This window comes from Drosophila persimilis, unplaced genomic scaffold, assembly GCF_003286085.1.
Source record: "Drosophila persimilis strain 14011-0111.01,24,50 unplaced genomic scaffold, DperRS2 tig00000824-arrow-arrow-pilon, whole genome shotgun sequence".
Taxonomy (NCBI): Eukaryota; Metazoa; Arthropoda; class Insecta; order Diptera; family Drosophilidae; genus Drosophila; species Drosophila persimilis.
This window is the reverse complement of record NW_020825358.1, coordinates 152,555-166,294: the sequence shown is the minus strand read 5'-3', so window position 1 is coordinate 166,294 and position 13,740 is coordinate 152,555. Positions and strand designations below refer to the sequence as shown.

The window sequence follows — 13,740 nt, the reverse complement described above, 5'->3', positions numbered from 1 at the left end:
GACATTTTTCATTGCACAAATGTATTTGTGATTTCACTGACAAATTATAGAGAAATATTTGGAATACATTAAATATTTAAGAAAAGGCAAATTGGGAAATTCAAATAAACATTGGCTGGATTAATAACTCTGCAAATAAATCATGTGCATGAAAATGCACTCTTCCATGCCCAGCCACATTGAAAGGACTGTGACACTGCACTGGACACAATATCCAACAATGGATCAAGAGCAAAATGTATTCTCTAATAAACCAATTACCAAAACTATCCCGAATATCCCAACCCCTGCAATTAAAAATCAACCGGCGAAAACTGAGAGCGACCCGTCCATCAAGGGAGCGAACAAAAAGTTGCCCCTCCTGGTAATGGTCGACGTCCTGGTCATGTTCCATGGCATGTCCATAATTTATGGGACTCTCACAGCTCATATAATTTTATATTTCACTTTATTTATGCTCCTCGCATTCATGATTTTATGAGCAGCACAAAATTTGTTGGCCCTGTTAGTTTTACACGCTTTTAATGAGGGCCAACAACAACAGCAACAACAACAGCAACAACAACAGCAACAACAACAACAGCAAGAGAAGAGTGATTTTCATACGTGATTTTCATATTGCGTCAAAATGAACAAGAGGAATTTGCAAAACATAATTAGCAATAAATATATATGGGGCGGTGTGCATATTTTTGAGAGGAAAACGTTTGCACTGTTACTAATTCCAGTTGAGTTTTAATTAAGTCACAATGGATGAGGCACGGCATTAGGATGAAATTAATTATGGCGACAACGGGCGGCAAAAAACGGTGCCATTTTTCTCTTTTCGGCGCTTTAATGAGCCTCAGATTTGACAAAGTTACGGCATATTAAACGCATAGAACCAGCAGAGAGACGCCACTAAAAATATATAAAGCAGGGAAAAAAATACATTTTCTTTTTTTTCTTTTTTTCTTTTTTGCAGGGGCCCAACATTATTAATAGGCACTTAGAGAGTGTGGGGGCGGCTGGCGGGGGCCCAGCAGCAGGATGGGTGTATTACGAGCTGATGAAGACACGTTCTTACATTTTGTATATTGACGTTAAAATTAGATGCCAACTTGTCTCCTTGTCGCATCGCTTGTGCGCTGTGCCCCCAAACAACGCGTATCATATTTTAGATGCTGATGAAGATGGTGATGATGGTCGTGGTGGTGGGGATAGGTCTGCCGAATGGCTACAGATGGATATAGGTATAGGCATGGGGGATGGTGGATGGGGGATGGGGGATGGTGGATGGTGCAGGTGTCTGCCAGAGTGATGATATATGACCACCACGTACTCTGACACAAATCAACATGTTAAATAGACTGTGAGTGTGTACCACAACACCATCCCCAATATCCATCCCGTTCCACCCATATTTTTAGCCAAACGAATGGCGGGTGGCGTTCTCCATGGGCGCTGCTTCGAGGTACTGCTCCCCAGTGCGGCACAAAGGGGGGTACTTGGGATCGGTGCCCGCCTGGCAGCCGAGGGCCTTCTCCCTGTAGATGGGATGATCCACCGCATAGTTGCTGGCATAGTTGCAGGCCATCAGGAAGTCGGGCTCCACCTTGCGACGGACGAACCGCAAGGCGGCACAGCCCACGAAGGTGTTGTTGTCCCGGGCCATCACAGCGAAGTTACGAATGAAACTGAGGGAAGGGAAGCGTATCAGCCCAAGTTAAGATCCGTTTTTTGGGATCACCCACACTCCCTGTTTGGCTCTGGGGAACTTCTGGACTCGGTCTGCGGTCACATTGGCACTCTGCGACCACCATTCCGCGATGGACTCCTTGATCAACACCTCATCCGTGCGGTTCTCCTCCGGAAGGGAGAAGTTCAGATGGATCAGGGCCAGATTCTGTCCGGCCTGCGGAAACTGCCTCGTGTTGATGCAGGGGTCGTGGAGCAGGGCACAATGCTTGACACTGACTGTGGCAAGGTACTCCAACTCGGGGTGCCACTGCAGTGAGGCCATGCGATCGGGCATGGGCAGCAGAGCGTGGACCTTTCCGCCGGCGAGCACATTGCGCAGAGCGTTGTGCTCGCTGACGATCAGGCCCTGATAATTGGTTATGTTGAGCAGTTCCGTGGCGTTGATCGGACACTGGCTGCCGAAATTCTGAAAGAAGGTTTTTGAGGACGATCTTCCCTGATTCATCGGAGCATATAGGGCTTACTCCATTGTTCCTGCAGGCAATGTGCTTCTTCATTTGGGGACACAAGCCCGGCTGGCAGTAGTCGATGGTGCTGCCAGTGCTGCTGATGCTGCTGCCGCTGCTGTTGGCCTGCGACTGGGAGTGGACGCCTTGAAGGAGGCACAGCCCACAGAGAATAAATGACAAACCCAAAGCTACGGACATGCTGCTGGCTCAGTCTTTGACTGCCAGTTTGCCACTTGATTTCCCCTTTTATACACGGAGCGGATATTGGGATTGGGCAGTGGATTGGACAACTGCTTTTCAATCGGACACTTGGCCCAGCTGTTTTAGCAGCCTGAATCACCCAGGGAGACAGAAAAAGCGAGAGAGAGAGAGAGAGAGAGAGAGAGAGAGAGAGTGGGTCTAAGCCCCGACAGCACACAAATAGCAAACACAGCAATGGCCATCCATTGTGGAGAGGGGATTTCGAATGGGATTGGCGACTGGGATGACACTTGCTTGCAAAGACTATCAATGCCATTGGCAGCTAAATAGGTACGTACACAGCCTCCCATCCTCTCCGTCCCCACAGTCGTGTCCGTCCTCCTTCCATCCACAGACTTATGCCACTTGACATATTATCCTAGTTGCCCCCACACCCAGACGCATCCTCTATCCAAAAAAGCAGAGAGAAGCCAAATGAAAACGAATCCTTAAATGTGAAAAATTCCTTTCATAGTGCAATTTAAACTGCAAACAAACCGGGGAGCAGGGACGGGGAATCTCGGCTCCAGCTATTCACAGAGAGATCCAAAAGAAAAGGAGGCAGGCACAAAAAAAAACCAAAACGAAAACGAAAAGCAAAGGCATGGAGAGGAAAGGAAAGGAAAGGAAAGGAGAAAAGAAAATACGAGAAAAACCAGAGGGAGAGAATGCCGCCGTGTCCTTGCCGTTCATTTTCTACCTCAATTGAAATAGTTTTCTCCTCGGCAGCAAACTGTTGGCCGTTGCAGGCGTTGTTTTTGTGGGTGGTGCAACAGTTTTTCACTTTCATTACAGGCGGAACGGAGCCCCAAACGAGGGCTGTATGAAAACTTGCGGCAGCAACCAAAAGTGGGTCCTTCAAGGGACGAAAAATGAAGAAAAGGATTACGTCTCTACCATTTTGCTTGACAAACACTCCTCCAGCAACCCTTGACCCTCATAATATCTCATTCTCTTTCAGTGCAACCATTTCTCGTCTCTCCTGCCATCCGCATTGTGAGTGCAACACGCAGTGACAGTTCACAGGAGACAAAAGTAAGCCGAGTCCAAGTCCAAGTCCGTGTCCAAGCGGCTGGCAGGCCTCTGGATCCTGGTCCAACAAAAGATTTCTTTCTCCCTTTTAGCAAACACATTTAAGCATTATTATTTATTATTACTATTACCGTTGTTGCTGCTCTTGTTGGCCAATTTCATTTTATGCTCTCAAGGAGGAAGAAAATAGACAGAAAATGACAGGGGCAAAAGCGCAAAATGAAAGGAGACAAACGGAGAGTGGAGAGCAGCTGCCTTCGAACGAACGAGAGGCATGGCTAAATCCAATAGCCCAAAGGGGATGGGGATGGGGAGGGGTGTGGTGTGGTGTGGTGGGGCCACAAACAGGAGAAGGTCAGCAGCTAGCTACAGTTAACTACAGGGGGGGGCGGTAAACGGAGAGGAAAAAGGGGATGCCAGAGCAGGTAAAGTATCGGCTTACACTTGCTTTTCACTTAATTGGATTTGCCTTGCCTTGCCTTGCCAGCGTTCGCGCTGTCTCCTTAAGATCCGCATCCGCATCCGAGGCTAATAATTGCACTTTGTAATTATTTTTGTACCCTATTTTGCACCCCAGCTGCACCCTTTTGCTGCGTTTGAGCCGGGCTTAAGAAAGCGACAGCCAAGTACTTGCTAAATGTCAATTGCAAATTAAAACTTTCCCAGGGCTTAAGGCCCCCAGCGCCAGAGCCAGCGCCAGCTCCGAGCCCAAACACGAGGTGGTCCTTGAACGCCTTAAAGGGAATTTTATGTGCGAAACAATTTCAATTTGGTTTAATTTCCTTGCACACCAGAATTTATTCAGTCCGCCCATCGATTGCGGGGTTTCTTTTGATTGGCAGAAATTGGTGGCATGCTGGGGGGTTGTGTGTGCGAGAGTGTTGCCACCGCAGCAGGAAATTGAAATTTTCACACACACACACACACACACACACGTAGATTGCAAAAAAGGGGGTAGGGGGTGGAAGTGAACAGAACTTTCCTTCCTTTTGGCACTTTGAAACATTTATTTTGAATATTTTAAGCTGCAATTTAAATGTTAAGGGCTCCCCTCCCCGTTATCCCTTTTCTGAGTGTGTGCGGCGTGTCAATAAAACAATGACAAGTGTGCTACGAAAAGGTTTCGACCAGGGCATACCCGTTAATTGGATGGTAATTTAGTTCTTATAAATAGCCTCCAATCGATCATATGATAAATACCCACTCGGTACTGTACCCTTCGCCCCGGCCCGGCACTCGTGACGGGGTAGAGTGACAGACAAAGACAGTTCTCAAGTCAATTCTCAGCTCTTCCACTCTCGGAGTCTCGGACTCGAGTTGGGGCATGCTGCAAGCTGTCACTTAAAATGTGCCGTCTCCACTCAATTCGAATGTCACATCGAAGGGAGTCTCACTTGGAGCTCCAGTTTGTGTCACGCATTATTAACACACGCCCGGACAGGCAGACATACGGACAGACTGGCAGGCAGACCGATGCCCGATGCCCGTGTCCCCATGCCCCTTGCCCCTTGCCCATAACCAGACCGACAAATGCAACGTGAACGTGGCGTATGCGCAATGCACTGGAAGGCGGGCGAGTGTCCTGTCGACTGTCTGCCGAGTCGTGAGATGATTGCTAAACGCATTTCCAATGCCATTTTCTATGCGAGATTGTGGCTCAGATTTGTTTGCCTTGCCTTGCAAAAATATTGTCCTCGACTTTTCTCTATTTACGTTTCATTTTTTTTTAGCTTTTTTTGTTTTTTTGTTTTTCCTCCTCAACATTTTCTGCGCTTCTTTTTTCCTCTTTTGATTTTGTTGTCCGCCTGCGCTTATGCAATGCTTTTTGGCACGTTCCGCAATGCCTGAAACGTGCTGGGAGTCGTTCTGCCATGTGTGTGTGTGTGTGTGTGTGTGCGTGTGTGTGCGAGTGTGTGCCTTCGTGTGACATGCAGCTGTGCGGCACTTGCACTAATGAAAAACTCTGGCGGTTGTGGCTCTGAAGGCGGCAGGCAGCAAGTGTTTCAACTACTCTTTCCCCCTGACCGACACTTTGGCCGTGAAGTTCTGCCAAAACCGTAAATGGTCCGAATTCCCTAGAGATTTTTGGCCAGGTATGGGCATGGGCACCGACACACCACTTGAAAGAGGGCCCTCTGCTTCGCCTCCCCCCCCACCCATTGGGTAGAGGTAAAGACTGCTAATGAGGCCTCTCCTGCGTATGGATGGATAATAAATAGATAGAAGACATTTCCCCATCAGCACTTACCGGTTGTTCCCTCCCTAACTTCACTCTGGCACACGACATCAGTTTTTCTTTCTCCCCACGCCACTCGAAAGCTGGGTTCAAGGTCGCCCAAGATCCGTGTGGAGTGTCGTCAAGCATATTGATGTCATTATCCTACCTTAAGCAGCAGGAGCGGCAGCAGCCTAAACAATTTCGGTGTTTGTGTCTTCCTCTCGGTGGCACAACACCCCCCCCCCCCCCCCCCCCCCCCCCCCCCCTCGATATGCAACAGACAGACAGACAGTTGATGACACGCATCGGTGGCATATGCCACAAGCTGCTTCTAGTTGCCATTCCAACATGCCACACACACACACACGAACACAGCAATCTCCTTCCCAAAAACACAATCCCCTAACAGACATTGCCAGCATGATGTCGTCGTTGTCGTTGTCGTTTTCGTTGTCGTTGTTGCCTCGTTGTTGCTGGCGATGTTGTCGCCGCGGTTTTTCCTAGAGCATCCCCCACCCCCCTCTGTTTCACCCCTCCTCTGGTTGTCTACCGTGTCTGCTGTGATTTCTTGCCAACTGATTTTGTGATTTTCGCAGGAGCCCCTGTGCCACCACTTGGGTGGTGCCACAGCGAGGGCGGAGGTGGTGGCAACTGCGGCTGGGGCTGGGGCTGGGCCGGGGCCGGGGAGGAGTCTGCTCATTAAATACGCTTTGTCAATCGCAGCGCCCTGCCACTGCTTATCTGATTTCGGCAGAATGTCGGGGCGACCAGACAATGCTCCCTCCCATATGCCCCTCTCCTGAGCGAGTGCCATCCCCGAACATGTGTCCGCCTGCTAGATCCTGACATAATTAGCTGCGTGATCTTTAAATTTGTCTGCACCATAAACGCCATATGGCTGTGGGGTGCAAAAACCGCTCTGTGTGTACGAGTATATTTTATAAATATTCTTGACTATAAAATCCGACATGGCCACACCCGCAAATACCTCCCACTCCTCCTCTGCGCTTCTCGCATAATTGTTATGTTGATTGCAAGTTTCCAGGGAGAGAGAGTGGAGAGTGCGCGACCAGAGCTGAGCAAAAGTAAATTCCCCAATTGCTTGCCAAACAACGCTGTTGAGGGCCACAGCCAGTGCCAGAGCCAGCGCCAGAGCCAGCGCCAGAGCCAGAGCCGGAGGAGAGTGCTCTCAGTGTAGGAGTAGCTCTGGGATGGGAATAGGGAGGGGCAGCTTTGGCATGGCGATAGGAGAGAGCAGAGCTCTGCTCTGGGGTGGGGCGGGGTGGCTCCTAGGAGGCATCCGCAATGGCCGTTCCGGGTGTTGCCAACTCGAGACGCACTTTTGACATGCAAATTGTTTGCAATTTTTATTTTTTTTTTTGTTGCTGTTTGCGATGCAAACATCAACGTCCTGCCCCTAACCCCCTGATGATGATTATGCTGTTGTTGCTGTTGTTGCATTTTCATGTTTCTCAACACTCACAGCAATCCCTACTCCCTTCTCACGCCTCCCTCATCCCGCTACCGTACTTGCCGCTGCAATTGCAATTAATATAATTTCTGTTTTCATACGCATAAATTTAAAAACATTTTTCCCGGTCCTGTTGTTGTTTAAACTCGTAAACCCCTGCGTGACTTTTAACGAGCGCTGAACGAAAGCTCGCAGCCATTTTGTACCACAATTTGAGCTGCAATTTTTCACACTTGACAACTGACCAAGTCGGCAGCACTCCCTTCCCTCCCGGTTTCCGCACTCCCTTTGCATGGTTTCTGTTGGGTTTTTTTTGTGCGAGCCAGAACCTTCCTCGGCAGCAACTAATTAAGAAAATATTTGCTCAGCTCTCGGACGGGTTGGGGAAATTGGGCTGAGGTGGGAGAGCGGAATACGGCCACACTGGCAGCAGCGAGGCGTGCAATTGCCGCATTCCGTCTGCCGAGACGACTTGCTGCTGCAGTTTGTATTGCTTCCCGCCGCCGCTCCCTGGACGCCCGCCAGGATGCGGATGCTGGCACAATACAATTCTCAAGAATCAACATCTTCGCAATGCCAACAGCAGTCACTGGAGCATAATATCCTCGACCACAGTGGCCACAGTGGCCACAGTGTGGTGTGGTGTGGCGTTCTCGTATACTCTAACCAACAAGCTTGGGTTTTCCTTTAGCAACAAAAGGTGGCATTACTCTCCAGGAAGTGTGAAATATTTGTGATTGGGAAACTACTTTAAGATGGGGTTCTTGTAGAATTATTTCCGTACCGAAAACCATAAAAAGATTCCTCTGTGCGGTAAGAGATTCCGTGAACTATCCTCAAATCAGAGACAACAAGAAACCTTTGATTTGATTCCGCCTCACATGACACTTGGACCGGACCGCAAAACAAAGTGAAGCTTAACTTAAACTATAAAAATCCTCTTACGAGCAGGAATGAAAATAGTTTAGAGCAGAATTTCACTATATCCAAAGTTTTCCACGCATTGAAGACAAACCCTTTGATTCCGCTTGAGATCAGAATGTGACCGCAAAGGGAAAAGTTTCCATAGTTTCGCTTGTTCGCCCGCAAACTTTTCCACAAAGTTAATGCACCCCGAATGGTCTCTCGAATATTCGCTTGAGCCTCTGGGGCAGCTTCGCTTCCCATCAGTCCGCACATCCACATCCACTTTCCGTTCCAGCTCCCGTGCCCGTTCCCGTGCCCGTTTCCGTTCCGCGCCGTACCGTGAAGCCTTGAAGAACTGGGTTACAGGTCAGGTGCAATAGCCCAGATCTCAGATCTCAGTTCTGAGATGGAATGGAATGGGATGGGATGGGATGATACGATGGACATTGTTCATCTTCCTTCAGCAGTGCACGCGCCCTCTCCCCTCATGACGAGGCCTCAAAAGTTCTTGGACCTAAGTTATTCAAAGGAGGTGTCCAGAAATGAAGCCATAGTCAAGGTCTGAATAGGGGTGCACAAAGGTTAACGAATGCTGTTGGGTGGTGGTTGGTGGGTTGTTGGGTGGGAACATAATTTTAGGGGACACTCTCTTTGTTTCATGCAAATTCAAGTGCGTTGTTCTGGTGGCCCAGGCGGTGCGGAGCCCTAATGATATTCAAGAGCACAGGGGGAAAGGGTGTCTGAGGTAGGGTATAGCGTAACAGTGGCGTCAATGTAAACAAACATGCCACATGGAGCGCCGCAAAAATTAATATTTGTGTTAATAAAGCCCCTGTAAAGGGAACGCCAGCAGTGGGAGCAGCAGATGTGCGGTTATAAGTGTTTACATAACATGTTTTTGGATTCCACATTTAGTCAAGCGGATGCAGGGTGTTGTGTGTGCGTGTGTGTGCGTGTGTGTGTGTGTCTGTGGTAGAGGAAGATAAAACGAAAAACGTGCCAAAAACCAAAACGCTTAAAATAGAACCCGAAACGTAAGCTCCAAATGGCGCTCCCTTCCCCCTGCCACCCCCCTGCCACCACCGCCTAATGGGATCTGTCTCTTTGTCCCCTCTGGCACTCTCCATTTGACAGCTGGAATCTACCCATCCCTTTTCCGCCTGCAATTGAAGCTGTGCAGCGCACAATTCAATTAACGGAGTTTACTCTTTTTCCCATTTCAACTTGCGCTCCCCACCTCGCTCTCTCCTTTTTTTTTGTGTGCCATTCCATGCCGTTTGCTGCGTTGGCGGTGGTTGGTGACGTCTCAATTTTTACCATCGCCGGCGGCGTCGATGGCACCGCAGGCCAAAGAGGCGAAAGCGATTGGAATCGCTCCCACCCCCCGCCCCAAGTACTTAACAAAGTAAAGAGAGTAACAAACAAGAGAGTGGAGTGGAGTGGAGTGGCAGTAAAGTGAAACCAGCACAGTGGTCGAAGATAACGACTTGTTAGCAATAAATAAACATTCGTACAGCAAGCTATCTATAATTTACTTAACCAAGGATACATTGCCCACTGCTTGTCGTGGCACGAATTTTTTGCATACGAATCTGTTCATTTCATGCTCGTTATTTTACCCCGAAATGAATGCGAAAGCAAAAACTAACAAAAGCCAAGGGCTTAAGTTGTTCTTTTTCCCACTTGTTTCGCTCATTGCAGCCATTGTTTGGGCGCTCCTCTCTGTCTCTGCTCTGCCAGCATCTCACTCTCTTCTCTGCTCCCCACACTCTTGACGCCCACACTTCAGTCTCCCACACCATCAGCCCGCTCTCGCTCGCCATCAAACAGCCACTTGGCATTGCATTTTGGCTTTGCCTCTCTGTTATTCTCTTTGTGCGCGGTGCTTGTGGGGTATATTGGTTTTCTGGCGAGCTTAAAGGTCACAAATGCAGAGGGAACTTCATACTCTCATAATGCCCAATGTAAATACAATTCAAAACGCTCATTTCATGTACTTACTCTGGACAAAAGCAGATGAAACAAATGCCCCAGCATTCCTCGTTGTTAATTTTTTGTTTTTCTCTTTTACTTTTCACTTCAATTCCACGGTTGGAGGGCGGCCACGGCTGGCATTGAAGTGAAATAAAACTTCACAGCATTACCGACACTCTCTCGTCTCCCTTTACGAGTGTCGCGCTGCCTCTGCCGTACAGCTCTCTGCTTAGCAATGAATGAAATGCAATTAAACTGATGTCGATACGGGTTTACAGTGCCTTGCTGGGCGGACGGACACGTCTCTGCATGGCTGACATTCTAGGCAGCAAACACCGAACAAAGCAACACCTGATTATTGATGAGCGCCGAGCTTTTTGTTGTTGCAGGCACTGTACCGTTGCCGATGGAGGAGAACGAATGCGTTTCCCAAGGGCGTGTTTGGAGTGTTATTGTGAGTGGACGTGAGTGCATGTGAGTGGAGCAATCCAGTAGTGAGTGAGAGAGTGAGTGTTTTGGCACTAATGAAGTCGTTTTAGTACCAGTTGTCATGACGGCTCTGGGCGTCCTATTTAATTAACTCAATCCTCGAGCATGTATTTATGCACATTCTGCAAGATCCGAAACGATTTCCACATTTCAGCTGCTAACTAAGTGCAACTGTAGCTGTAACGGGACCAGGCACGACAGCTCTCGAGCTCGAGCTCCAAGCCAAAAGAATATTATTAAAATAAACTTGAGTGCAAACACAAGGCCTTAGCACTTCTCTCCTTCGCTCCACGCTCTCCGCTCTTCACGCTTCACTCCATCCAAGCGAATCAAGCCTCTGCATACAGTGCGTTACAAAAATACATGAATGCGAGAAGAAAGATGGTGAAAATAGAGGACCGACTTACGGTTTTAATCTTTAGAAAGAAGGAATTTCCTAGTGGATCGCAGTTACGATCGCTGTTTAGGATATGTTCTCCTCGCAGTCTTCTATGCAATGCATTTAGTTAATAGCCCTTTATGCTAATTATGAAAGTTTATGTATTTCGTTGCGTTGCTTGGGCTTAGTGTTCCTAAAGTTTTGTGGGGCACTGTCCCTGTCCGGGTAGTGAGAAAAACTGTCAAATAGTCGAGAAACTAGCTAAAGTTGCACATGCCACACATATGTACATGCATATATACATCTCTGCCACGCCCACACACTTAGTGGGCTGTTCCCATAATGGCTTTTGGTTAGAAAAGGAGTTTGCGGCTGTTGGGGAGTAGAGTGCGCAGGTTAGAGGGGACCCGAGACAAAAGGCAGGGCAAAAATTTGCGGCTACAAGTTCATTTATCATTTTGCTTGAGTAATTGAAATTTCAACGTCGCTCCGGCCCCGGCCCCGGCCACGGCCCAGGCTCCGGCACAGTGGGGCAATCAATGGGGATGGGAGGACGGGGCGGAATGCTACCCAGAGGATGGCACCACAGACTCCGAACCCAGACCCGAACCGAACCAAAGTAGAAGCCAATACATTAGACGGTTCCGTTGTCGGTGCCATTGCCGCCTGTCCGGACACATCTTTCGCTTTGAACTTAATGGATATGAAATAAATAAAAAATGTATGTGTATAACGTATTCACCGACACTTTACACTCCACAATATACACGAGACCAGACCAGACCAGAGCAGACCAGGCCAGACCAGGCCAGACCGCCCCATCCCGTTCCCTGAAAGCATATGCAAATCGACAAGGGAACAGAACCTTCCTCAAAGTCGCCAAATGGCGAACGAACGAGCGAGCGAGCGAACGGAAAGTCATTCAATGAGTCTCGCTTCTCATCTTTTTTTTTTTTTTTTCTTTTTTTGCCCCCCGGAAAATCGATTGGGGATTACTTTCGGGGCATCGCTTTTCATTTTTACCTCGTTTCACATACATATTTATTTTTGGGCCTCCAGCTTATCCTCCTCGAGGGGGGCGGTAGGGGAGGCAGGGGTCCTAAGGCTCTTAGGGGTGTCCGCTTACGCATCGCCGCACAAATGATTTATAAGCTAGACAAAGGGCAAAAATTGAAGCCCCAATCCGGATAGTAAAGGCCTCACCTCTGGCCAGGGATGGCGCCCTCCCACCCGTTCGATTGGTGACACAAAAATGAAATCATTTGACCATAAACATTGAACTAAATTCAAAATCAATTTAGCGAAATAATAAAACTGAGCCAGATTAGAGGGAGGAAATCAGAGCAGAGCTGAGCAGAGCTGAGCAGAAAAGCTGCTCTCCCAGAAGTCTGTCTGCCGTTGGGCAATTATGTCAACAATTGACTTGAGTGGCCATTGAACGGGCCAAGGCCACAAGAGGCTCAAACAATATTGAGAAAACTCCGAACTGTGGCGACAGAAAATATGCAAATATGAATAAATTCTACACATACAGATGCACGAGTACATGTAGAATGCAATTGAAAAATGCGATATTTATTCAACACTTTGGGTTTAATCACCATATTAAGTTAAGTTTCCAAGATTATAAACTCCCCAAAGAAATGGACTTTCAAGAGTGGCAGCCAGAAAGAAAAGTTAACTTCACTAACGTAAACTTCCGGTGAAAAGTTGTGGAAATTTGTGTGTTTTCTTTTCGTGACTTTCGCCTGTTTATTCGCAAAATCTGTGGACTTTAAAGTTGTAAGCTTTTTACGGGATATGCACAAGGAGTTGCATACATATAAATATGGCATCAGAATGTTGGCCAACTCCACCGACAAATAGCCATAAATAAGTACCAAAGACAAGCAGACATACGAGTGTGCATGTATGTATGTATGTCTGTCTGTACATGGGGGTATATACGAGGATGTGTAGGTTTGGATATTGGCAACATCGACCATTGTTGGCCCGAAGCGCAGTCAAGCGGCAGCCAAGCGGCGACAACTGCAGCAAGTCTGGCCCAAAGCTTATTTATGCCCTCAGACACAACAAGACCAGGAGAAGGACGTGGAGACCAAGAAGAAGCCTTAGCCTTGCCAACCAGGGGGAAAAAATGTAGCCAAAAGTCAAGTGAATTTCCTCAGCACAACACACACAGATACACACTGATGCAGGGAATAAGGAGACACAATGCCATGAAATGTAGTTTGTTATGAATTTCTGCTACATCCTCTTTCGGTTTGGGGGTTTCCTTTGCCCCAGAATCGTGCCCCGCAGAAGGACACAAACACATCCGTAAACAATTTGTTCTGCTCTTATTTTTTCCCCCCTGCACTGTTATGTCTTCGTTTTTTGCCTTTGTGGAGAATGTTCTCTGATAAGCAAAATAAAGAAATGAAGAGAGAGAAATTGAAAATAGGCAACCCTATTACAAGGGTTCCAAACGGCAGCCCAACAAAAACAATTCAAATGAACTGCCCCATTCCGCAAAAGGGAAACACAAGAAGTCCAAGAATTTTTCAGCAACAAAAAAAGGGTTAAAAGTGGCAATCAACGCCTCGGATTACAAATTCGACTTGGCCATGCCGAGGGCGGTCGCCCCCCTTGGGAGAAGATGGAACCCGAGAAAGCATTGCCAGCATCAAGAAAAACTTGTGGCCAGCTCGTTAATTACCAATTGTTGGCGCACGTTGCATATCAGATGGAAATGTTTTTTCCCTCACGAGGTTCTTTCCCGAAGGTTAAGCCTATTCGCTTAAACGGGTTCTCATTTTTTCAACAGTTGCTTCTGTACATTCAAACGGTAATGTTTTTGCTA

General features: G+C 47.8%; 2 protein-coding genes across 3 annotated transcripts in view; both read right to left on the bottom strand.

The window, feature by feature from the left end:
- LOC6600258 (zwei Ig domain protein zig-8) overlaps positions 1-13,740 on the bottom strand; it is a 42,501-nt gene that overhangs the window by 19,384 nt on the left and 9,377 nt on the right. Inside the window, exon 1 of one of the 2 annotated variants that reach the window (XM_026993291.1) lies at positions 10,058-10,086. The exons of the other annotated variant lie outside the window; for it this stretch is intronic. The gene's annotated coding sequence lies outside the window, so the exon portion shown is untranslated. Of the gene's footprint in view, positions 1-10,057; positions 10,087-13,740 lie in introns of those variants that run through there. 2 annotated transcript variants of the gene reach the window in all.
- LOC6600260 (venom allergen 5) lies at positions 997-2,387 on the bottom strand. Its single transcript, XM_002025389.2, has 3 exons — positions 2,205-2,387; positions 1,734-2,146; positions 997-1,676 (listed from the first exon to the last, which is right to left on the bottom strand). The coding sequence occupies exons 1-3, from the start codon at positions 2,385-2,387 to the stop codon at positions 1,406-1,408; spliced, it is 867 nt and encodes a 288-aa protein (XP_002025425.2). The 3' UTR covers positions 997-1,405.

Bases quoted from the DNA above. Each gene is read 5' to 3' on its own strand.
- LOC6600260 (XM_002025389.2), bottom strand. From the start codon at position 2,387: ATGTCCGTAGCTTTGGGTTTGTCATTTATTCTCTGTGGGCTGTGCCTC. The intron at 2,147-2,204 runs GTAAGCCCTATA...ACCTTCTTTCAG, and splicing joins TTGCCTGCAGGAACAATGGA to AATTTCGGCAGCCAGTGTCC. The intron at 1,677-1,733 runs GTGGGTGATCCC...CCCTTCCCTCAG, and splicing joins CCCAGAGCCAAACAGGGAGT to TTTCATTCGTAACTTCGCTG.